The sequence below is a fragment of the Felis catus genome, chromosome B3 (assembly GCF_018350175.1).
Source record: "Felis catus isolate Fca126 chromosome B3, F.catus_Fca126_mat1.0, whole genome shotgun sequence".
NCBI classification, from domain to species: domain Eukaryota; kingdom Metazoa; phylum Chordata; class Mammalia; order Carnivora; family Felidae; genus Felis; species Felis catus.
In genome coordinates this window covers 70,809,303-70,834,239 of record NC_058373.1, presented here as the reverse complement: position 1 = coordinate 70,834,239, position 24,937 = coordinate 70,809,303, and the positions used below count along the sequence as shown (strand labels likewise).

Sequence of the window (24,937 nt, the reverse complement as noted above, 5' to 3'; positions counted from 1 at the left end):
GTTTATCTTTCTTTCTTTTTCTATCTCTAGTTCTTTCTTTCATCTATCTATCTATCTATCTATCATCTAGCATTATCATCTTTTCACTTATTGTTCTACCTATTATTTATTTAGGGGGATGAGTGTTGTGTGGGTTTTGGAATCAGAATGTCTCAATTCAAATACCAGCCTCTTCACTGACTGTGTTTTACTAGATAATTTACCTAATCTCTTCAAAATTTTGTGCTCCTTAAAATGGAGATAGAAATTAAAATGTTGCTGTGAGGATAGATGGGGTAACATATGCTAATAGTTTAGCATATAATCCTGCACATAGTAAAGTGCTTAGTAGATATTTACTACCAGTATCACCACTATTAATAATATGTCTACCATGGAGATGGACAGATATTATCGTTTATTATCTCAGGAATAAAATTATGGATAAATTTTAATATTTTCTATATAATTTTTATATAATGAATAGATCAAATGAAAACTTCTACTTACTAAAAAGATCCCACACTTCACAGACTCAAATGACAAAGTAAATCACTTCATAAATACAAAAAAAGTTACACAAATGATCTCATTTTATTTCTGTAACAGTTCTGTGAAGTAAAATAATTTTTGTTACCCATCTTTTATAAATGAGAAGACTGAGATTGAGAAAATAGATTTACTTAAAGTAATCCATTTGGTGGGGGTGTTCAAACTTAAATCACTCAGCTTCACTATCCAGGCAGAAAAAAGGTGTTCCTAGCAAAGATGAAAGATAGCTAGTAATTTGCAATGCTTCAGAAAAGCCATTTTTTATTCTGAGGAAGTTCTTTAGATCCTGTCTTATGATTTATCTCTTTCAAGAATTTTTCCCTGATAATTTTAACTCAATATTTTTATCTGTATTCCCTGAGCATCCCTGTGTATAGTTTGTAAAATGGTGTTAGACTTATTCTTTACCATTTACAGCTTTTTCTGTATGGAAATTTAACTACTGATTCTTACCTATGATTACAAGGACAGAAGGCTATTTCAAGGCAAAGGGGTTGAGAATGATAGGGGCCTCAGTATGTTTTAGCTTTTCAACTCTTTAGAGCAACATAGAGAAAAACATTTCTCTGTATAGGTTGACCACTCTTCACGTATTCCTTACTGACAAGCAAAATGAAATTTTCACATGGATACCAAGTCTTAGGACTCAAACTCCCAGGATGTTACTTATAAGCATGGGTTTTTGGTAAGCAGGAGACCTCTGTTTCTGCTGTTGTTCATCACTAAAAATGACTTAATCTTTAATTGTATTGAAACTCCCAACCTAATTTAGAAACTAAAAAGTCTATCATTTGATTAAGTAGAATGTTATTCTTCTAAAGTTGATCTCTGTACATTATGTTAAAAAAGATCCATCTAAGAAATTTGGCATCAAATCTCGGATTCTGACTTCTTATATTTACCTTAAGCCTCAAAAATTTATTTAATAATTGATTTAAAATTTTCCATCTGAAAGAGAATTTCTGGCAATACGAGAGAGAGAGAGACAGAGAGAGGGAGGATTAGGGAACAACATTAAATCCAATAAAAAATCGTCATATTCTCTAGATTATTATTTGAGAGAAAAGAACTATAGGTCTGAGTGTAACAGAAACCAAATGTGAGTCAATAATGTGGTAAGAAAATTGACTATGCTCAAGAAATATGAAGTTTACTCTCCTATATTTAGCATCACTTAAATATTTTAATAAGACTTCTCCTTTAGGCTGTACCATGCTTACAGTGGTTTATATTTATTTATTTTTGCAGAGAACCAGAGCCACCAAGCCAGTACCATCTGGGTCCCCATGGAAGTGGCTAATAATGTCACTGAATTTATATTCCTAGGACTTTCCCAAGATCCTGGAATGCAACTGATGTTCTTTGCCTTATTTCTCCTCTTCTACATCGTGATCATGGTGGGAAATCTGCTCATTTTGCTTACGGTCTTTTCTGATCCCCAGCTCCAAACGCCCATGTATTTCTTCCTCAGTAACCTGTCCTTTGTGGACATTGCCTATTCCTCAGCCACAGCACCCAAGATGATTGCAGACTTTATTTCTGAGAAAAAGACCATTTCCTACTGGGGCTGTGTAACTCAGATGTTTACCTTCCACTTTTTTGGGTGTGCGGAGATTTTTGTTTTGACTGTTATGGCTTTCGACCGTTATGCTGCCATCTGCCAACCTCTCCGCTATACTACCATCATGAGTGCCAATGTTTGTATTGTTCTGGCATCATTGTCCTGGTTAGGAGCCCTGGGTCATTCCTTTGTTCAGACCCTTCTGACCTTTCAGCTGCCTTTCTGCAATGATCAGGTCATTGACCACTACTTTTGTGATGTCCACCCAGTCCTAAAGCTTGCCTGTGCTGATACAACCCTGGTAAATATGTTGGTGGTTGCCAACAGTGGTCTCATCTCTCTGGGGTGTTTCCTCATTCTTCTGGCCTCCTACACGGTCATTCTGTTTAGTCTCCGTAAGCGATCTTCAGAGAGCCGGCGCAAGGCTCTCTCTACCTGTGGGTCTCATTTCACTGTAGTAACTTTCTTCTTTGTCCCTTGTATATTTATTTATCTCCGTCCCTCCACTACTTTCCCACTGGATAAGGCTGTGTCTGTGTTTTATACTACCATTACCCCAATGCTAAACCCACTCATCTATACTCTGAGGAATGAGGATGTAAAGAATGCCATGAAACGGATATGGAGTCGCAAGTTCTCCTTGAAGGAAAAGGGGAAGGGATAGCTTGTCAGAATTGCAAAATCAGAGAATTAGCTAATACCTTCAATTATCTGTAACTTATTAATGATTTTTAAGGAAAAGTCCTTAAAATTCAATTATCTTGTACTTTTCATTTAACCAGGAATAATTTGAGACTCTTTTTTCTATGTTTAGGTGGGCTAAACTTAAGCCTTTCTATACTGTCTAGGTTTCTATACTGTCAAGGTTTATCCTCTCTTACTTTTAGAGTAGGAGAGTAAACACTCTGAGCCAGTATCTCTTTAACTGCTTTATGTCCCTTCAATTCAAATTAATCTTTCTTAAACTATAATTCAACAATGTAGAATGATGTTACAAGAGAAAGATCTCTGAGGAATCTGACCATTTCTCTTAAAAACAGAAGGCTAACTTCCCAGAAACTGCCTCCTTGTCTCCCAATCTCCCTCCCTTCCCTCTCTTCCTCCCTCCTCCTTTCTTTCCTTCCTTCTTTTTTTTCCTTCTTTTTTCCTTTCCTAGTCTTTCCCCACAAATATCATATAATCTAGTAGGGGAAATGGATTCATAAAGAGATAACGATAATACATACATAGAATGCAGTGAAAATGCATACATTGAAATATACGCTGCATACAATTAAGAAGTAGTGTACATTCATAAACTGCCCAAAGGATTGTTTCTTTACAGGGGGAAAAGTGGTACATTTTGCATATTTTGTGTGGAGCAATTTTTTAAAGATCCTGTTGGAAAATTTGAATACTCTCTATAATCCTAGTAGTATATTATTTGTACTAAAAGTTATCCTACTTTTATTTTTGCAATACATAGAACAGACTAATTAAAACAACTAAAATGAATTGACATTTGAACTATTGCAATGACTAAGTCAAGGAGATATATTATACATTTTTGGTTAAATTTATTTTCAATTTTTGAAAGGGACAGAATAGATTCTTTTCTGTTGTGTTCTTAGTAAGGTCAGAGGATAGCTGGATGGTCTCAGTACTTCAGAAAAGCAATTTTATTCTGAGGAACTTTTTAAATCTTGTTTCTATATCTCTATATCTTTCAAGAATTCTTCCCTGATTGTTTTCATCAAACATCTGTTTTCTGTGTGCCTTAAGCACACCTCCATATGGTTTATAAAATGGTATCAGACATTTTTTCCCAGTTTTTGTTCCCTTACTGGATTTTACCTCATTTCTGTAATTTATTAATGATATAAATAACATATCTTACCTTTTTTCTACTCCCTATGTATGGCACAGAGCTGGATGCACAATACCTATTTGTGACAGAGTCTACCTGTTGTTATCCCAGTATCCACTGTTTCTTTTTTCCCTTAGTAACAGAGACGACATTATTTATGGTGACCCCATTAAAATATTAAAATACCACCACTAACCTTTTGTTGCATTTCCCTATAGTTATTTTTCATATTACCTTTCCTCTGTGAAAAAGGATCATTCTATCCTTTTAAAAAATAACAAATATACTGAACTTATATTTAAAATTGTGGGCTACATGAGTTTTCCTTTTTCCTCCTAAGATCTAAATAAAATAGCAATAACAACAAACGAGAAAAAAGTTTAGACTCACGAATAGGACAGAAGTTAGATGCAGACAAAAGATTTCAACATATGTTTGGAAAAGACAAGACAAAGGCGGGGTAACTGATAAGGCAGAGGAGAGAAGGCTAACATGAAAGTAGCAACTGAGAGGAATATTGAGGAGAAATAGACAGATTTATCTCCCAGAATCCCTGACATGTTTGAGATGCCAGGGCACCAGGCAAGGATGATAGTGGGGTTCAGGGCTAGTTATAGGGCAATTAAGAGAAAGGAATGGTTCAGTCTACCACCTTTTCTTTTCACCCCTCACTCTCAGATGCTCACACAGGCATACACTTCACAAACAGAATACTGACATCTTTGCATTAAGAAATTAAACTATGTTAGAGAAAAGTCTTTCACATTCTTCCTTTGGAGATCACAAATGGAATGGCTGCCTCTCTGCTAGAACCTTGATCAGAAGCCCAGCAGTCAGTAAGCTCTGCTCTGTTGATCTCTGCCTTTGGTCAAAGTTTTGGTGCCTAAGTCTTTAATATACATAAGGTAGTTGAAGTAAAACGTGAGCTGTTAGGAAGGCAAAAGGGAATTTTGGAATCAGAGATAACACAAATTCACTGTAAAAACCATTGATATCTTTTTGTTTTAATGTTTATTTATTTGTTTTGAGAGACAGAGAGAGAGAGAGAGAGAGAGAGAGAGAGAGAGAGAGAGAGAATGAGCAGGAGGGAGCAGAGGCAGGGAGAGAGAGAGAATCCAAAGCAGGCTCTGCACTGTCAGCAGAGAGCCCAACTTGGGACACGATCTCACAAACTGTGAGATCATGACCTGACCTGGATGCTTAACCAACTGAGCCATCCAGTCACCTCCAAACAACTGAATATGAAAATTCAAGTCAAGAGGTAAAACACTTAACTCATATTTGTCCCAGGAGAACAGAGAAGACAGAGGGGAAGAATTTAAAAGAAACAATGAAAAGAAAACTCAGAGCAGGAGGGTTTAAGTCTGCAGATACAAAAGATGTACTGAGTGCCTACCCTAGTGATGAGAAAACAGTAACTAAGGCACATTATTATGAAATTTTATTACCCTAGAGATTGATAAGATCATAAAATTATTGAGAGAGGAAAAAATACAGGCCACAAAAAAGTATGCAAAATCCAAAAGGCACTAGAGTATTCAATAACAACACTGGTCCCTTCAATACAGTGGAAAAGTGACTGAAACTGATTCTCAGGCAAGAATTCTATATAGAACAAAACCATCAATCCGGTGTGAATGTAGAATAACACATTTTCAGTCATGGAAAGATTTATAAAATTTACTCTATAAGTACACTTTCTTTGAAAGTATGGGAGGATGTGTCCCAGGAAAAACAACTAAGAGGAGATAGGCTCAAGAAATCAATGCAGGGGTGGCCAAAAGCACTTTTAAGATGAGAGCTGTGAAGCAGGCATAGGGGGCAGTAGAAATGGATGAAAGCAGAAGGATAGAAGCCCCAGGAAGGGAGGCTTTGGAAAACAGAGAGAGAGTGGGAATTTATATTATTTAAGATGATGATGGAGCATCTTAATTATAAAGGTATAGGCAATAGGATGGAGCAAGTTGATGGGTTTAAGGGCACATTTATCGAAAACTGTATCATTTAGGACTCTTATCAGAAAGCTGATGACACACTCAAGATAGGATAATTCACAAAGAGAAATTCACAGGGGGACTGTCTATAAAATTGTAGATATGGAGGAGTCACATGGGACAGCATATAACCAAGGGTAAGGAGCAGGAGAGCTGTTAATACCTTTGTGCCTGAAGGCAATGGCAGAGAGTAGATACAGACACCTGAAAGGACAGAGATTTTCTTTCTCCTGATTTTTTAAAAATTAAGACTAAATTTTCCTAGAGCAGTTTTTGGGTTCACAGAAAAATTAAAGGAAAGGTACTAGGATTTCTCATATACTTCCTGCCCCAACACATGCATAACTCCCCTCATTATCAGTGTTCCCCAACAGAGTGATATATTTGTTAGAGCATATCATAATCATCCGAAGTCTAGTTTACATTATGATTTACGCTTACTGTTGCATATTTCGTGGGCTTGGAAAAATGTATAATGATATGTATCCATCAGTAGATTATTATACAGAGTAGTTTCACTGCCCTAAAAATCCTCTGTGCTCTGCCTTTTCATCTTTCCCTTTCCCAATCCCCAAACCCCAAGCCCTGGCAACCACTGATCTTTTTACTGACTCCATAGTTTTACCTTTTCCAGAATGTCATATAGTTGGAATGAAACAGTAGGTAGCCTTTCAGATTGGCTTCTTTCATTTAGTAATATGTATTTAAGTTTCCTCCATGTTTCCCTCTCTTTAAAATTGAAATCTGATTGACACACAATGTCACATTAGTTTCACATTTGCACCATAGTGATTCAATAAGTCTATACATTATGCTATGCTCTTCACTGGCATAGCTATTGTCTGTCATTTTACACTATTACAATACCATTAACTATATTCCCTATGCTGTATCTTTTATCCCTGTGATTTATATATTCCATAACTGGAAACCTGTATCTCCCAATCCCTTTAACTTATTTTGCCAATCCCCAAAACTTCCTTCCTTTTGGAAACCAATTAGTTTGTTCCCTGTATTTATGGGTCTGTTTCTGTTTGTTTGTTTGTTTGTTTAGTTTTTTAGATTCCACATGTAAGTAATATCATATGGCATTTGTCTTTCCCTGTCTTATTTCACTTAGCATAATACCCTCTAAATCCATACATGTTGTTACAAATGGCAAGATCTCATTCTTTTTTTATGGCTGAATAGTATTCTATTGTAGCTATATACTACATCCTTTTTTTTTTTATCCATTCATCTATCTGTGGGCACTTGGGTTGCTTCCATATCTTAGCTATTGGATATAATACTGCAATAAATATACAGGTGCATATATCCTTTTGATATCCAGTATCAGATATCAGTATCAGAATTACTGGACCATATGGTATTTCTGTTTTTAGTTTTTTGTTACATCCATGTTGTTTTCCGTAGTGGTTGCACCAATTTACATTTCTACCAACAATGCATAAAGTTTCCTTTTTCTCCATATCTTTACCAATACTTGCTATTTCTTGTCTTTTTGATTTTAGCCACTCTGACAGGTATAAGGTGATATCTCATTGTGGCTTTGATTTTCATTTCCCTGATGATTAGTGATGTTGAGCATCTCTTCATGTGTCTGTTGCCCAATTGTTATCTTTGGAAAAGTGTCTATTCAGATCCTCTGCCCATTTTTAAATTGGGTTATTTGTTATTATTTTTGATGTTGAGTTGTATTAAGTTCTTTCTTAATATGTTTTGGATATTAACTCCTTATTGGATATATCATTTGTAAATATTGTCTTCCATTCAGTAGGTTGCCTTTATGCTTTATTGGCTGTTTCCTTTGCTGTGTAGAAACTTTTTATTTTGATGTAGTCCTAACAGTTTATTTTTGCTTTTGTTTCTCTTGCCTGAGGAGACATATCTTGAAAAATATTGCTGTGGCTGATGTCAAAGAAATTACTGCCTATGTTCTTTTCAGGAGTTTTATGATTTGGGGTGTCACATTTAAGTTTTTACCCATATTGAATTTATTTTTATGTATGGTATAAGAAAGTGGTCCAGTTTCATTCTTATGCATGTACCTGTCCAGTCTTCCCAGCACCATTTGTTGAAGAGACAGTCTTTTCCTCATTGTACACTCTTGCCTCCTTTGTCATGGATTAATTGTATAAATGTGAGTTTATTTCTGGGCTCTCTATCTTGTTCCATTGATCTATGTGTCTACTTTTGTTCCAGTACCATACTGTTTTTAATTATTGTCACTTTATAGTACATAGTTACATATGGCATTGTGATACTTCTAGCTTTGTTTTCCTTTCTCAAGATTTATTTAGCTATTCATGGTCTTTTTTGCTTCCATACACATTTTAGGATTATTTTTTCTAGTTCTGTGAAAAAATCCTGTTGGTATTTTGATAGGGATTGCATTGAATCTGTAGATTTCTTTGGATAGTAAGGCCATTTTAACATCAATTCTTCCAATCCATGAGTGTAGAATATCTTTCCATTTGTTTGTGTTGTCTTAAATTTCTTTGATAAGTGTTTTATAATTTTCAGAGTATAGTTGTTTAACAGCTTTGGTTAAGTTTATTTCTAGATATTTTATTCTTTTTGGCATGGTTGTAAGTGGGATAATTTTTAAGCTTCTCTTTCTGGTATTTGTTATTAGTGTACATAAATGAAACCAATTTCTTCATATTAACTTTGTATCCTGCAACTTTACTAAAGGTAACTCAGTCATCCTTACTTTACAAACAGTTTAATATAAAGATAATTTTAGGAGGAAAAATATCTGAAAGATAAGAGATGGAGATCAAGCTGATAGAATAAAATTGAGATAGAACCTAAAATTCATTCATTCTTTCTTTCTCTCTTTTCTCTCTCTCTCTCTCTCTCTTTCTTTCTTTCTTTCTTTCTTTCTTTCTTTCTTTCTTTCTTTCTTTCTTTCTTTCTTTCTCTTTCTATCATAATCATCATCTATCTATCATCTATCTATATATCTGTCCATCCATCCATCTATCTATCATCTACCTTACCTACCTAAAGTTTTCAGAGAACATTTCTAGATGAGAGGTATAGGCAAGTGTTTGTGTATTCATAGGTGGACAATCATTTATAGGTTGATTTAGGGAAATAGGGACAGTTACTCTCTTGCTCATCATTATATGCCTGGTGCCTACTACCATGATTGACATATAGTAGCTAAGCACGTGAAGAAGACATTGAATAAAAGTTAGAGATTTTAAGGAGTTATTACTTAAGATCTTTATTGCAAACATCACTAAACTGTTCAAGTAATTCAGGCAGTATTAGATTTTGATAGATCTCCATTTTCCTAAGGATCCAACATCTCTAAGTGAATTGGAACTACACATCATAGTTTAGAGAGCATATCCCACATCATAACATTTTGTAGTTATAACTTAGGGAAGTGAGCCATTTTCCTTACTTATTCTGGAAAATTCAGATATTGTGATTCTCTGTTCCTTGGATGAAGAACACATCAACTTTTAAATTATTCCCTCAGTGTTTTGATTCCTAACTGGCTGGCCCTGGCCTCCAGAGAATTGATTTTCTTAGTCAAAATCCATGATGCTAGTTAGCTCATTGTTACATCAGGGAAGGAACTGATATATACCAAAATATAGAAACAAAGCTTTCTGTTGTGGATGGGGGAAGAGGCACCTCTACCCCCTCTATAGTCCTTGACTACACCAAGACTGTCACTAGAAACTGGTAGGTGGAATAATGGTGTTAGAATATTTACATAAACCACTCTATTTTTTGAAACTATGAGGTAGATATAATAATAAGAATGATTATGTAAAATACTCAAAGAATAGTGGTAAGAAGCAGAAGCTTCTAGTAAGGAAAGGTGTTAGGGAAACATGGTGATCATATACAGCCGGCCTTAACCATGGTGGACAAACTATTTCTTCTTTTGTTTCATGTCCACAGGTATTTTTAAACCCAACTCTGAACTGGACATTTAGAAGATGACTTCATCATCTCATACTTGCAGGATGAGACATTCTTAAACAGTCTCAATCAGAGGAGGTTTTTCTGTCTTATGGATCTTCAGTAAGTACCAAACCATTAAAAGGACCTTCCAAAATTTTGAATCCTGTCACTCCTGAAATGAAGTTAGGAAAAACCTCACTTATGATAGTTCTTCAGGATGATTTCTGTGAATATGGGGGAGATAGGGCCTGACATGTTTCATTTTGAAGGGACTGGAGTTGGTAGTCATGATAACTCTGTAAGTGAAAATAGAAAAAAACCCTTAAAAGCAGGCTTTCATTTGAAATTAATATGGGTAGAATAGGTATCTTTTTTATTTTATTTTATTTTTATTTTTTTTTAATTTTTTTTTCAACGTTTATTTATTTTTGGGACAGAGAGAGACAGAGCATGAACGGGGGAGGGGCAGAGAGAGAGGGAGACACAGAATCGGAAACAGGCTCCAGGCTCTGAGCCATCAGCCCAGAGCCTGACGCAGGGCTCGAACTCCCGGACCGCGAGATCGTGACCTGGCTGAAGTCGGACGCTTAACCGACTGCGCCACCCAGGCGCCCCAGAATAGGTATCTTAAAAAAGGGGACTCCAGGAAATAAAATCAAGAATCATGAATCAGAGTCATAAAACACCAAATGGATTAATAAAACATTTAGATTTAGAAGTATTTGACATTTTTTCCTATAAAGTCATCTATTTTATTCACTTATAAATTCATTCATTCATTCATTCATTCATTCATTCATTCATTCATTCATTCAATAACCACATCTTAGTGACTGTAGTGGGGCAGAAGCTATCTTAGGCACTAGATAGATATATAAATGAGACATGCTTCATGTCCTCAAGGGGCGTAGAGTTTCAGTTGCATTTTGGCCAAAATATAAACTGATGTGAATAGATGTGAATAGAGCATTACTATGCAAGCCCAAATTTCTCTGGTGTTTGTTAGAAATCATTCATACAGATTTCAGTCATTATGGAAAAAGGCCTCTGAGACTAGTCAGAGGACTTAATAATAGTGATTTATCAACAGTCACATAGGATTAGAGTCTAGGGAAAACAGGAGAAGATAGTAGTGTTTAGAAGTCAGATGTTCTTGAACTCTTCTCTAAGCTATTTCTCAAATTTAGTCTTCTGGATCCAAGGAGAGTAGTTGGGGATAGAGAAATACAAATAGACATTAAAGGGCAATATTTTAGAAATTATATATAAGAAGAATAGTTTCTCTATTGAGCTTGATTCTTTGCAAAGGGAATATAAACATCATCATTATCATAATAATGACATTAATAGTAATTTAAGTAAGTATGAACTATATTTTTCTGAGCTTTACATGCATTAGCTCATTAATCCCTACAATAAAAACTATGAAGTTGGTACTATTACTATCTCCATTGCACTTATGGACACATTAAGGAAGAGAAGTGAGTGAGTTGTTCAAGATCACATAGTTAGTAACTGGTCAGCTGCAATTAGAACCAAGGCACTCACACTACATATCTGTCTATTTTAAGAGAAATGCACAAGCAGCAAATGATCCTCTCATACTGAAATAAGCCCTTCTCAGATCCCAATGCTTTCTTCTTGCCTAGTTTATTGTGGGCAACAAAATATCTAGGAAATCTAGATAATTACTACATTGTAGTATTCTCTGCTGTTGATTTATTTGTGAGACTCAAGATGGCTGGTCTCCACATACCCCTGAATGTGGTGAAGATGCTTTTACCTCCTCCCTATCTTACATAATAAGATAGGTAAGCTCGATGTCTTAGGAATAGGGAAAATGAATTTAAGTTATGTATTTTATGTGCTGTGTATATCTACAATGGTGATTAAATCACTATCCCTCCACATCGTCACCCACATTGTTCTTAATTTTATCTTCATAGAATCAGAGAATTGTACAGTAGGTTATTCATTAAAATTCTAGTTGAAATCCCTCATGTTGCTATGAAGAAGCTGCTGTAGAGGGAAGTTGAATGACCTTTTTAAGGTCACACAGATTTTGGTGGCTAAGCTGTCATGGGAATCCAAGTTTCTTAATTCTTGTTCAGAGCTCTTTATAGATGCCCTTTAAATTGGAGTATGCATCATATAAATATCCTACACTGTGTAAAATTCACCTCTTTATAAATATTTTGGAGAAATTAAAGGAATATGTAATACATATGTCTGTATGTGTATGTAATATAAGAGTTATAAAGACAAAACAAAAGATTTCAAATAATGACTTTGTTTTTGTGATTCCTTATCCTACTATTCTAAAAATATCTTTTTTTCTTAATGATTTGCTTTAACATGGATCTTACTGAGGTAGAGTACTCTTTAAAATTAAAGTCGACATGTCTCTATTTTCTAAAAATCTAGTACCTTCCTGCCGTGCTTGCCTATAGCCTCCCTTTCTCACTTGACCTTAGTCCCCATTTTTCAAGGTCCCCTAGCTTAGTAAGGCTAAAGCTCTCCTACATAGTCTTCACCATTGTCCATGATCAGTGGGTTTGGAAGGCTGAAGTACTTTTGGGGAAGTACTTTCAATAAATTGAAAGTACTGGGGAAGAATTTTCAATAAATCATCACTTGAACCTATTTATGAACATTTTTATTTATTTTATAAAACTGTTTTACTTTTTCATTTAAATGAATACTCACTGGTAGCAACGTGACCCATAAAGATGGACTGTTTTCATCGTCAGAAGAAATGCCTGACTAATAACCTCCTCTTTCTTTTACAGCCTTTTTCCCCCTTCAATACATTTCCTTTTCTTCCATTTTCCCAGCCTCTCAGTTTCAACTTACTCCTTCTACATGATGTTATTGAAGCAGAGTCTGAAAGCAGTTCTTATGGTTGTGAGTTTTTGGTTTTTGGGAGGAGCTAGGATGAGTGACTTTTACTCTGGAAGACACTGGCTTCTTCATTCACATCTTCTTCTAAGGAAAGAGAATTGACAGTGGTCATAGATGATAGTTAATGTTTTAAAAATGCCTCTTGTATGAAGGTAACTGCATATCTCTTGAGTCGTTTCATCTTTTACTATTTCAGGATCTATGTGATAGCATCCCTAATTCCTCAAGGTATCTATTGGCAAGATATCTATTCTTCATGTGATTACTGAGAGCTTGGCTAGATACATGGATGCACACTGCATTGTTGGTAAGAAGTTCTGCACAGATTCTTAATTTTCCCCAAAGCATTTTTTCCCTTGAGGAGAGTTCACAGTTCATTCACCTGTAGGGAGAGTGTCTGTACTTCTAGGTATCTCCCATAGTCATCCTCTAGATACTCTATCCCTACAGATTAAGCACAGAATGGGAATTCGCTAGATGTTGTTAAAAGAGGAGCAGGCTTTTTTAGAATCCACATATAAGTAAACTCATGCAGTATTTCTTTGTCTCGCTTATTTCACTTAGCATAACATCCTCCAAGTTCATTCTTGTTGTAAATGTTAGATCTCTTTTTTTTTAAAGACAGAATTATATATATTATTATATCGTAATTTCTTTAGCCATGTGAGAGGAGAATGGTTGTTACCAGGGACAGAGAGGTGGGGGAAAATAGAGAGACGTTGCTCAAAAACAAATTTGCAGTTATGCAGAATGAATGAATAAGTCTAGAGATCTCATGTACAGAATGATGACTATCATTAATAATTCTGTACTGAATACTGAAAATTTGCTGAGAGAGTAATTTTTAGGTGTTCTTGTCACTGAAAAAAAAAGGTACCTGTGTGAAGAGATTATATTAATTAACTTGATAATAGGACTCATTTCACTATAAATATGTACATCAGATTGCCATGTTGTACACCTTAAATATATACAATTTTTATTAAAAGAGAACAAAAAGAAGAGAGGGCTTGTATCAAGAAACTTAGGAGGCATAGGTGTAGGCAGGATGAATTAAAATCCACTTGACCAAGCAACATAGCTGCTCTAAGAGTAAGCAGTGGCTTGGAATAGTTATTTCCTAAATGGCAGCCTAGGAAGGAAATGCCCTACCTCAGTTTCCATAGGTGGCTTCGCTCCCTGCAGAATTTCCACAGACATGATTCCTTGCTCCTGGCTCTATTGGCACAATCCCAAGCTTTTCTTAGGGGGTGGACAGAGCATCCCTAAATAGTTATGGCAGATTCACTCAAATTTTATTAAGAACCTCAATGTGCTGGATGAACCTCATTTTTGACACAGAAGATTTAAAGATACATTTTTTTATTATTTTTTTAAAATTTTTTTTCAACGTTTATTTATTTTTGGGACAGAGAGAGACAGAGCATGAACGGGGGAGGGGCAGAGAGAGAGGCAGAGAGAGAGGGAGACACAGAATCGAAAACAGGCTCCAGGCTCGGAGCCATCAGCCCAGAGCCCGATGCGGGGCTCGAACTCACGGACCGCAAGATCGTGACCTGGCTGAAGTCGGACGCTTAGCCGACTGCGCCACCCAGGCGCCCCAAAGATACATTTTTTAATAGTTTGCCATTATGGTGCTCAAATTCTGACTGACTTTGGTAGTGGGACAATGACATTATACAATTCAACATTAAATCCTGCCAATTGGATCTCCTAAGTATTTTCTAAAGAAAACACTTCGTTTCTCTTAGTAGCTGTTGCTGTATCTGTAGGTTAACCCACACCTAATCCTACTTCAATTTATTTGCAAAGAGGCAAGGGTAATATTTCTAAATCACAAATCTTGTTAAGTTATTCTTTAGATTTTATTCTAAAATATATTGGAAGCTATTAAAATATAATTTTCTTCTTATAAGACACAATACTTGGTCCTTTGGCTATCTCCATTCTGTTTTTGTGCTTCAGTAAGTTGCAGATCTTCTATAGCTCCTAGAAACCCTTCCCTATCACAAGGCCTTTGCATTTGCTCTTCCCTATTCCTAGAATGCTTTTTCTCTTGCTTTCAATTGGTTGAAATGCCACTAGTTCAAAGATGCTCTTCTAAAAAAGCCATCACCATCACCACCATGTGCCACTACCATTTATTTTCTATCATAATCCCTTTTTTACTTCACTCTTGTCTCTTATCAATAGTGGTAATTATTTGTTTTGATTATTTATCATTCATTTATTTACTTATTGCTTGTTTACTAATTAGTTTTCTGTCAATCTTCTAAAATGGAAGTTTAAGTGAGTCAGAAACCAAGTCTTCTTGTTCATTGTTGTATTCTCAGCAGTTAAGACATAGTAGATATCCTCTAAATAGTTGTTGAATAAACAAATGGGTTATTTATAGAAGTGACACAGAAGCTATATGTTTTGGGATAGAGCTTTCAATATCATGTGTAATGTTTTATGGAGGCTATCAGGCACCCTCTCTAGGTAAATATAGTAAAACCATTGCTTTCTGGATTCCTAGGAAATATGTCAATCTGGATAACCATGCTTTTAAGAAAGTTGAGGATTGAAAATTGGCAGCATTATCTTTTTTTTGATTAAAATTTTTCCAAACTGAATTTTAAATTTCACTGTCTTACTAAACGTGATTAATTAACTCATTAAGGCTCACCTTGGGCTATTCATGAGTGGGTATATTTATCCTTTTGCTAAAAAGTCCCACAATGCTGAACTTTCTCAGTGTTTTTGTTTTCTTCCTTTTGTGTCAGATTGCTGGCAAATACTGGTATTTTCTCATGTGTTGGCTTATAGTGAACCATCCTTCTTTAGCATTATTTTCTTGCTTTTATAGCATATTAGTTCTGAAAGTCATATGTCTATGGTCATTAAAATTATGCACAAATTGAGTGGGTAGCTTCGAAGGAAGAAACACTGGATTACTTCAGTCAATAGTATACATAATCTTTATTGCCTGGATGCTGTTTCATCCACTTGGTTTTATAGAATCTTAACTTTGTTTTTCTATGCTTACCTCCTGAGGAGAGGCAATATTATAAAACAGCACATCAGTAGAACAGAAGCAACTCTTTCATATTGTTTGTTGGCTATAAGAAATACTTACTTTGATGGGCAGTGTTTATATTACCTAAAAGAGAAAGCATATTTGGTAAAGTGAATGATTATATTATTTTTATTCAATGGGTTTTGTTTTATCTAATAGTAGTAGGTTCAAGACTAGGCCTTGAGCAAAATTTTAACAATAATCTTATTCCCACTGTCATCTTAAAATGGCAGAATGAGTCAGCTTGGGTAGTAAGCAAACCCATTTCTTAGATCTCTATATCTTTTTCCTACCTTCCTGGGGCAGTGAATAAAATGCATGGTCAGTGCAGAAATGAGATCTGATCGCAGCCCAAAGAATTATCATCTATGGCCCTGCATTGTTGTATATTGTGGCTACTTACCTATTACCAAGGATTAAGCTGTATAGGCTTTGGTTAAAGAAGAAATGTCCATTCATTACACATGAAGCCCTGGGATCTTTTTGAAAGATTAAAAAGAAAATACTGCCAGATCAGTGTACCCGATATTAGACAAGCAAGTTTCCAAGTTGGCTATATTTCTCAACAACGACAAAAAAATCTAGAAATAACAGCTGTTTTTCTTATTACCAGTCTACAATTTGGCTTATCTTATAAGTAGCTGCATATATTTCTTACTAAGGTAGATGCATGGGGAAAGAATTAGTGCACTGCCGAGTTTCACAAAAAATAGAAATTAATAACATTAATAGATTGGGATTTTGGTTTCTGATATGTGACACACTTCATATGATTTCAGTGTTTCTAATTTTCAGGTCATCACTTACTTTTCCCCTATTTTGGCTTATCAGACATCAAATGGGACAATCAGATGTATCCTAATACAGTCTCTTAGTGACAGAGGCCAATCTGATGATTTCAAAAGCAGTAAAATAATGCCATTTGGAGTAATTGCAATTTCTTTATTTTTTTTATAGCCACATTATTTTTAAAAAGTGAAGAAATGGAACCTGCAAATTACACAAGAGTGACAGAGTTTGTTCTCACTGGCCTATCCCAGACTCGAGAGGTACAACTAGTCCTATTTGTTATATTTCTATCCTTCTATTTGTTCATCCTTCCAGGAAATATTCTTATTATTTGCACAATCAGGCTTGACCCTCATTTGACCTCACCCATGTATTTCCTGTTGGCTAATCTGGCCTTCCTTGACATTTGGTACTCCTCCATCACAGCCCCTAAAATGCTCATAGACTTCTTTGTGGAAAGGAAGAGAATTTCCTTTGGTGGGTGCATTGCACAGCTCTTTTTCTTGCACTTTGTTGGAGCCTCAGAGATGTTCCTGCTCACAGTAATGGCGTTTGACCGCTATGCTGCTATCTGCCGTCCTCTCCACTATGCTACTATCATGAATCGACGTCTCTGCAGCATCCTGGTGGTTCTCTCCTGGTTGGGGGGCTTTATTCATTCTATAATACAAGTGGCTCTCATTGTTCGACTTCCGTTCTGTGGGCCCAATGAGTTAGACAGTTACTTCTGTGACATCACGCAGGTTATCCGGATTGCCTGTGCCAATACCTTCCCGGAGGAATTAGTGATGATTTTTAGCAGTGGTCTGATCTCTGTGGTATGTTTCATTGCTCTCTTAATGTCCTACGCCTTCCTCCTGGCCATGCTTAAGAAACATTCAGGCTCAGATGAGAGTACCAGCCGGGCCATGTCCACCTGCTATTCCCACATCACCATTGTGGTATTTATGTTTGGGCCATCCATCTACATTTATGCTCGCCCATTTGACTCTTTTTCCCTAGATAAAGTGGTGTCAGTGTTCCATACTGTGATATTCCCTTTACTTAATCCCATTATCTATACCTTGCGAAATAAGGAAGTAAAGACAGCCATGAGGAAGTTGGTCAACAGATATATTTTATGTAAAGAGAAGTGAAAGTGGCATATTCTAGAATCTTTCTGAAGGTCATCGTCCTAAAGTAGGAAGCATTTGCAGTGGTAATAATACTGCTTTTCATCTGAGTTCTTAAATTCCTACCAGATTTTTTCCCTCAATTCACTGAAAAAACAAAGAAAATAAGATAATAAGTTTACTCACACCCTCCATGAAACTTACAGCAGATCACCATTAGAAATTAAGATATAATGATGGTGTAGGGGCACCTGGTGGCTCAGTTGGTTAAGCATCTGATTTCGGCTCAGGTCATGATCTCGCAATGAGTTTGAACCCCGCATCAGGTTCTGTGCTGACAGCTCAGAGCCTGGAACTTGCTCCAGGTTCTGTGTCTCCCACTCTCTCTGCCTCTTCCCTGCTCATGCTCTGTCTCTGTCTCTCTCTCTCAAAAGGAAATAAAGATTAAAACAAAATTAAAAAAAACATATAGTGATGGTCTGCTAAACACATTTTCACTAATTGTTTATTGAATGAGTATTCTGAAGGGGCTTTGGCTGTGAGGAGAATGTTTGTTGAGAAATAATAAAATAAATAAGACCTGGGAGACATGTTGTCTATGAATATGAAGAAGTAAGTGGCTAGCATATGAATATGAGTAGCTTCAAGTGACCAAATTAAATATTGTTCCCATGGTTCAGTCCTAGCCCAGTGGGATGGTGTTTGGTAATCCACCTTCCTGGGACTCAAAAACAGATTATTTTGTACTTTATCTTTTCCTACTCCAAGAATTCATGATGGAAACTGAGGATTCATTTACACAAGCTGTTTTAAGTCCTATTTCATGTGGCAACCACTCAACAGTATTGGTGACAGACTCAAGATTTTGTCATCACAGCCTACAGCAATTTTTATGAATTCATAGCAGAGTTTGTTACTATGTGAGACTGTGAGACCCCTCTCTTTCCAGCGGAAGTCTCCTGCCAAGTAGTGCTTCTTATAGCCAGTCTCTACTTACATCCTCCAGTGTGAAAGCAGACTTGGAGGAAAGGGATTCTAGGCTGACTAGAATGAACAGACATCTAGCTGTGTGATTTTTAAAAGGTTATTATCTCCTTTGCCATTTTTGTGTGTTTTCTGTATTTGCTAATTTTTCTTCTCATGTTAAATTAGTTTAGTAGGGTGCTGCTTTTGTTAGCCGTATAATTCAGAGTTCTTTCCCATTAACCCATTTTTTTTTCATTAGTACATATGGAAGAGACCTAGATGTATTGGTTTTAATAATCTTTTAGTGATTTATTTATTAGAGATCAATTTACTATTGCTGACACTAAGAACCCAATTATTGACTGTGCTTCAGAATATAAAAGAATATTTGAGTTCATATAAATTTATTTACTTAAATTAACTTTTCAATTTCAAAACTAGGGTTCTCTCCATAAAAGAGCATATTATTTGTTGTGAGCTTTAGTCTTATATTTTCTTTGATAATAGTATATGACTAGCTTTAGGAATGAAAATAGATAAATGAACAATGAAAATGATGAAAACCTCAGGTACACAGGATAGAATAATGGTGCAAAAAGTTCATTCTTTGCTGTGGGAAGTTTTCTCTATGATGACCCTCTTTCATTTTCAAAACGACAGGGACTTCTCTTCTAAGAACCCAAATATACTGATGGAATTTGTGATTCCTGAATTATAAGTTGACTTCTCATTGCCTGGAAATGAATAAAATAGTAGACGTCTCTAATATTTTACAACAGGGCATGAAGAAACCATCTAACACACAAAAGATACATACATACACAATAAAAAATAATTTATGTATCTAGATTTTATATTTCCTTACTGTTATTTCTCTCTATCTGAACCCGACAGACTTGTATTCATTTGGTCACTTATTCTTCATTTAGGTAGAATGAATGTTTTTGGGGAAAAGACTACTGACTCAATATGCTCTTCAAACACTATTATACTGCTACTACTGAAGGATATTTGCTGAAAATATTGAAGCTAGGAATAAGAAGAAAAGATATCAAACATAGCAGTGTAAAGAAAATATTAACGGTATCTCAATATTAATAAGATGGACTTTACTGTTACAGCTGGTAAAAACATCTCTATTATCCAAACAAAAATAAAGGTCTTCTGTTTTTTTAATTAATAGAATAGGTTCATTAAAAATTAAAAAATATAAGAACTTGTAAGTAGAAAAACAAACATTATTGGCAGTCTTTTTTTCCCCAGGGATTGGGGTTGTTGTTTAACAAAGTTTGTGAAGTTTCACCCAACCAGCTCAATTGGAAGCAGGCCAGTTCACCTGCCTGCATTGCTACAAAACACAATAAACTAACATTAAGTGAAGGTGAGGTGGAAAAAAGTCTTCAGACAAGTAAGTGTAAAACTCAGATTTTATACCTAGCAAAACTGGCATTTAATTTAAAAGGCTATGACTACCATCAGGTTTAAGCATTAAACAAAATTCTGGGAATGTGGTTTTCAAGAAATTCTTGAAGAAACTATCAGAATAAACTTCAATCAGTCATGAAGATCGAGGAGCTAGGACAGAAGTATGGGTACTGAATATTAAATATATTACACTATATCTAAGACTGAAACTAATGTGATTTGCATGATCAAACAGTATGAAATGCCACATGCCTTGTAATGCAGAAATGATAAAGCTGCATTCTATTTCTGTCTGTGGCACATTAGAGAGCTTTACTGAACCTGTCACTAAAAATGAATACACATGATGGATAAACATTGTTTTGAAATCCTTTGATTAGCTAGCAAAAAAAAAATGACAGCATAGAATATTGAGAATCTGGAAATCAAATGAAATTGGGAACCCAGAGAAATAAATGGTAAATAAAAACCATCTTTTATTGTGAAAACTTGTGTTCTGTTTTTAAGGCCAGAGTTTGTGTGGTAGGGACAGAGATGGATAGGAGACAAAGCCCTGGGCTCACACAAGGAAATATTCCACAACAAGCTGAGATCTCAAAGGATATATTCTCAGGGTAGTGGTGAAATAAAGTTTTAAAAAAAACCACCACCCAAAATGCGAAAAAGAGAAAAAAGAATTATGAACTATAAGTGAGATCACACATATTTTTTGAGTTTGAGTTTATACTACTGAGTAGTCTGAATCACTGCTAGTTGATAATTTTATTTACAGTTTCTGGTTCCAGAGTTGTAATGCCTCATGATAGAAGGAAAGACAAATACCATATGGAGTATGCTGCCATTATCCCAAGACTTTTAAAGTATTCTACATATAAGAAATAAGAGTTTACAATTTGACATCATGAGCACACAAGAAAGCAAGGCTCTGTGAGTGAGAGCCAGAAGAACAACAGAAAAGCAGAAAAAAAAAACACTACAGAATATAAATTGAATATATTGAGTATTCTTTGAGAAATAGAAAAAGGGTTGGAAATGTGAAAAAGGAGTACACTATAAAAACAAATAGGAAAATTATATGAAAAAGAGAACTTAGATTCAGTTAAAAAACTCCATAGATGCATCTGAATGCAAATTAGACACATTCAGAGAAGAAATAGTAATCTAGAATATAGAGTTGAGTAAACTACCAACATTGCAGGGCAGAAGCCAAATGGGATAAAAAGGATGAAAGAAAGGGTAAGAGACATTGAGAACTGAATAAAAGTTCAGAGTTTCCAGAGAAGAGGGTAGACAAAATGTGGCAGAGGCAATTTTGAAGAGACAATGTGAGACACATCATAAAATCCATAAAGACAACTGAGCAGATGTTGAAAGTATCTGAATAGAAAAGCAGGAATTACCCTCAAGGGAAAGGTCCTTAACAACAGACTGCTTTAACAGCAAAAATGTAAAACGATGAGTTATATTCAATGTTCAGAGACAAAATAATCATCAACTCTGTGAGAATAAAATAAAAACATCCTTAGGAAGAAAAAAAAATTAAGAGGAATTTTGTAGGATATGCTTGAAATAAGGAAATGATCCCAGCTGGGAGGTTTGAGATGACAGAAAAAGAATGGCAAGTATGTGGTAAATCTAAACAAACTTCTGTATTTAACTACCAACAGCAACAAACAAACTTCTGAAGTTTAGAAAAAGTAAGAACTAAAGTTTATGGAAATAGCATTTACGTAAGAGTTGTGTGATTGGAGTTAAATGTAGTAGTCTTTGTATTTTTCAGGAAGATGGTGAGGATACTGGTTTACTTTAACTCTGGGTGACTATCAGACTTAATAGGTTATGCCACAGAAAGAAAGATCATTGGTTTTACACATCAGAAGTTTACTTCTCACTTACATAAGGCCTGTTGCAGGTTTGGGTGACACTCCAGAACACTGAAAAAACAAGGTTAAAATGAAAAATAACAAATAAATTAGAAAGAATATAAAGTTAAATTAGTTAAAGTTCATGTATTATCCTAGAATTGTGCTATGCAATACATGGGCTACATATGACTTTAAAAATTTTAACTAACAAAATTTAAAATTTCATTTCCTCAGCTTATAGCCACATTTCAAGTGCTCAATAGTCACATATGGCTGATGGCCACATCACTTTTCCAGGATTTGTCTTTATATCATATAATAAAATAATTTCTGGAATTTTTAATAATACCAATAGATCCATATTATGAGCAAAGATAAAATTAGTATAAACCTTTCTTTCCTCTTCTTCAACCCAGATTGTAGTGATGAAAAGTTTTATCATTCTTAATTTTACCTTTCTATTGCTTATACTTCAGTTATTTAATTACAGCTTTTTTTAAAAAAAAAACTTTTTTTTCAACATTTATTTATTTTTGGGACAGAGAGAGACAGAGCATGAACGGGGGAGGGGCAGAGAGAGAGGGAGACACAGAATTGGAAACAAGCTCCAGGCTCTGAGCCATCAGCCCAGAGCCTGACGCAGGGCTCGAACTCACGGAGTGCGAGATCGTGACCTGGCTGAAGTCAGACGCTTAACTGACTGCGCCACCCAGGCGCCCCTTTAATTACAGCTTTAATAATAGACTTTGACTTCTAGAGATGACATATGAAGCAATTACTATAAACTCTCTTATTTTTAATCTCCTAAATAGGATTTTGTTATAGGACTTCTTTTTTTTCTGATTTATGGAGTCTTATTATCTATTAAAGGATATGATGAGCGTAGAAATTATAATAATATAAACCCAGGCACACCCTATCACCCTTTATAAGTAAAGGTATTAGCATTATCTTTGTGGTGTGCTATATGCCCTTTAGTCCCATTGTTTTCCCCTCTCTGGTCAGAAGGATACTGCTATCCTGTTTTATCTGTTTGCTGAAGACTCCTCACTGTTCTCTTGGTTGGAAGAAATTTGTCCTTAATATTACACAGGGAAAATGCATGAATATAAATTTCTGGGTTAATGCATGTTTAAAACTGTCTTGAGACTTTAAAGATAGCTTAGACTATATAAAATCCTTGTATACTTTAAGTTTTTGAAAATATTGCTTCACTTAAAAAAACAACAATTTTCTGGGGCACCTGTGTGGCTCAGTTGGTTGAGCGTCCAACTTCGGTTCAGGTCATGATCTCCTGGTTCATGAGTTCAAGCCCCATGTCAGGTTCTGTGCACTCAGCTCAGAACCTGGAGCCTGCTTCGGATTCTGTGTCTCCCTCGCTCTCTGCCTCTCCCCTGCTCATGCTCTGTCTCTCTCTCTTTCAAAAATAAATAGACATTTAAAAAATTAAAATAAAATAAAACAACTTTCTATGTTGCTATTGAAAGAAGTCTGATGTTAACCTGCAGAGGAAAAACTTTTGTAGGTTTTAATTAATTAATTAATTAATTAATGAGAGGTGAGGGTTGGGGGAGGGGCAGAGGGAGAAGGAGAGAGAATCTTAAGCAGGCTCCATGCCCAGCACTGAGCCCCACTTGGGGCTCCATTTCACAACTGTGAGATCATGACCTGAGCCAAAATCAAGAGTCCAACACTTAACCTGAGTGGCTCTGTTGGTTAAGCATCCATCTCTTGTTCTACCTCCTAGCCTAGCCTATCACCATCTCTTGTCTACAGTACTTCAAATGCTCCCTAACTGGTCTCCTTGCTTCTACTCTAGGCTTCTAAAACCCATTCTTTACCAGTATCAGAATAATCTTTAAAAAATGTAAATCAGATATTGTCACTCACCGTTTATAACATCTCAAATGAAATGATGACCAATTGGCATTTGATCCATATCTGGCCCTTCCTCTCTATCTTGCCTAACACTTTTTAAAAATTCCATTTGGCCACTACTCTCTTGTCATAGTGGCCTTTCTCTTTCTTTCTCTTCCTTTCTGCTGCTTAGTGCATCATTGTCTTCCTTCTTCATGGCCTTCTATCAGCTCTTCAGATATCCACATAGTGGGATTATTCCAGACATTCAGATATCTGTTGAAATGCCAGCTGTCCAGCAAGACTTTCCCTGGCTAGCTCACCTAGCACAGCAGCCTCTTCCCTGACTCTTTCCAGCATATCACTTGGTTATATTTCTACCCAACACTCATCACAGTCAGATGTTTCCTTTCTGGTGTGTTTGTTTATTGTCTTCTCCATGCATTTGAATGTCAAATTCCCAGGAACTTTTTTTTTTTTTTTGCCTCCTTCAGTGCTACATTGCTGACACTATAATGCCAACTAGCTCATGATTTTAGTTTCTAAGATTGTCTAAAATGATAAATTTTTCCCAGCAGAAATAAGAAGTCTCCATTCTGAAAACTAGTTTAGATCATCAGGTTAATTTTAAGTGCCATGGCAAACATTAGAAGACAAGGTCCCTGTTTATGTATAGTTATGAAAAAAAAAAACCCACACATTTTAAGTCTTTGGTGGCAATAGACTGTAACATTCTCCAAGATGAGTTTTCTCCCCATATTTCATTGTTCGTTTCTTTTCTTGTTTATTTTTTGAAAGACAACCAATTTATTAGATTTATTCTTAGATACATTGTTGCTACTTTAAGCAATATCTTTTTTTTAAATATGAAATTTATTGTCAAATTGGTTTCCATACAACACCCAGTGCTCATCCCAACAGGTACCCTCCTCAATCCTCAGATTGTTCTCAGTTTTTAAGAGTCTCTTACGGTTTAGCTCCCTCCCTTTTTTTTTTCCTTCCCCTCCCCCATGGTCTTCCGTTAAGTTTCTCAGCATACACCTAAGAGTGAAAACATGGTATCTGTCTTTCTCTGTATGACTTATTTCACTTAGCATAACAC

General features: G+C 35.6%; 3 protein-coding genes across 4 annotated transcripts in view; all 3 read left to right on the top strand.

Annotated features, from left to right (window-relative positions):
* The first annotated feature begins 1,536 nt into the window (after positions 1 to 1,536).
* LOC101099303 (olfactory receptor 4S2-like) lies at positions 1,537 to 2,756 on the top strand. The gene has a single exon (XM_003987373.2). The coding sequence runs from the start codon at positions 1,818 to 1,820 to the stop codon at positions 2,754 to 2,756; it is 939 nt and encodes a 312-aa protein (XP_003987422.1). The 5' UTR covers positions 1,537 to 1,817.
* Positions 2,757 to 9,859: 7,103 nt separating this feature from the next.
* LOC101099051 (olfactory receptor 4M1) lies at positions 9,860 to 17,747 on the top strand. Its single transcript, XM_023256234.2, has 3 exons — positions 9,860 to 9,982; positions 12,960 to 13,070; positions 16,779 to 17,747. The coding sequence occupies exons 2-3, from the start codon at positions 13,049 to 13,051 to the stop codon at positions 17,744 to 17,746; spliced, it is 990 nt and encodes a 329-aa protein (XP_023112002.2). The 5' UTR covers positions 9,860 to 9,982; positions 12,960 to 13,048; the 3' UTR covers position 17,747.
* The window catches only part of LOC101086399 (olfactory receptor 4K2-like), a 66,963-nt gene continuing 55,059 nt past the window's right edge, over positions 13,034 to 24,937 (top strand). The window contains exons 1-2 of one of the 2 annotated variants that reach the window (XM_023256233.2): positions 13,034 to 13,070; positions 16,779 to 16,870. The gene's annotated coding sequence lies outside the window, so the exon portion shown is untranslated. The remainder of the gene's footprint in view (positions 13,071 to 16,778; positions 16,871 to 24,937) is intronic. The other variant, XM_045059612.1, reaches the window with a different exon arrangement.

Coding starts and splice junctions, on each gene's coding strand:
- LOC101099303 (XM_003987373.2), top strand. CDS start 1,818: ATGGAAGTGGCTAATAATGTCACTGAATTTATATTCCTAGGACTTTCC.
- LOC101099051 (XM_023256234.2), top strand. CDS start 13,049: ATGGATGCACACTGCATTGTTG. Junction 13,071..16,778: donor GGATGCACACTGCATTGTTG/GTAAGAAGTTCT, acceptor TTTTTTTTATAG/CCACATTATTTTTAAAAAGT.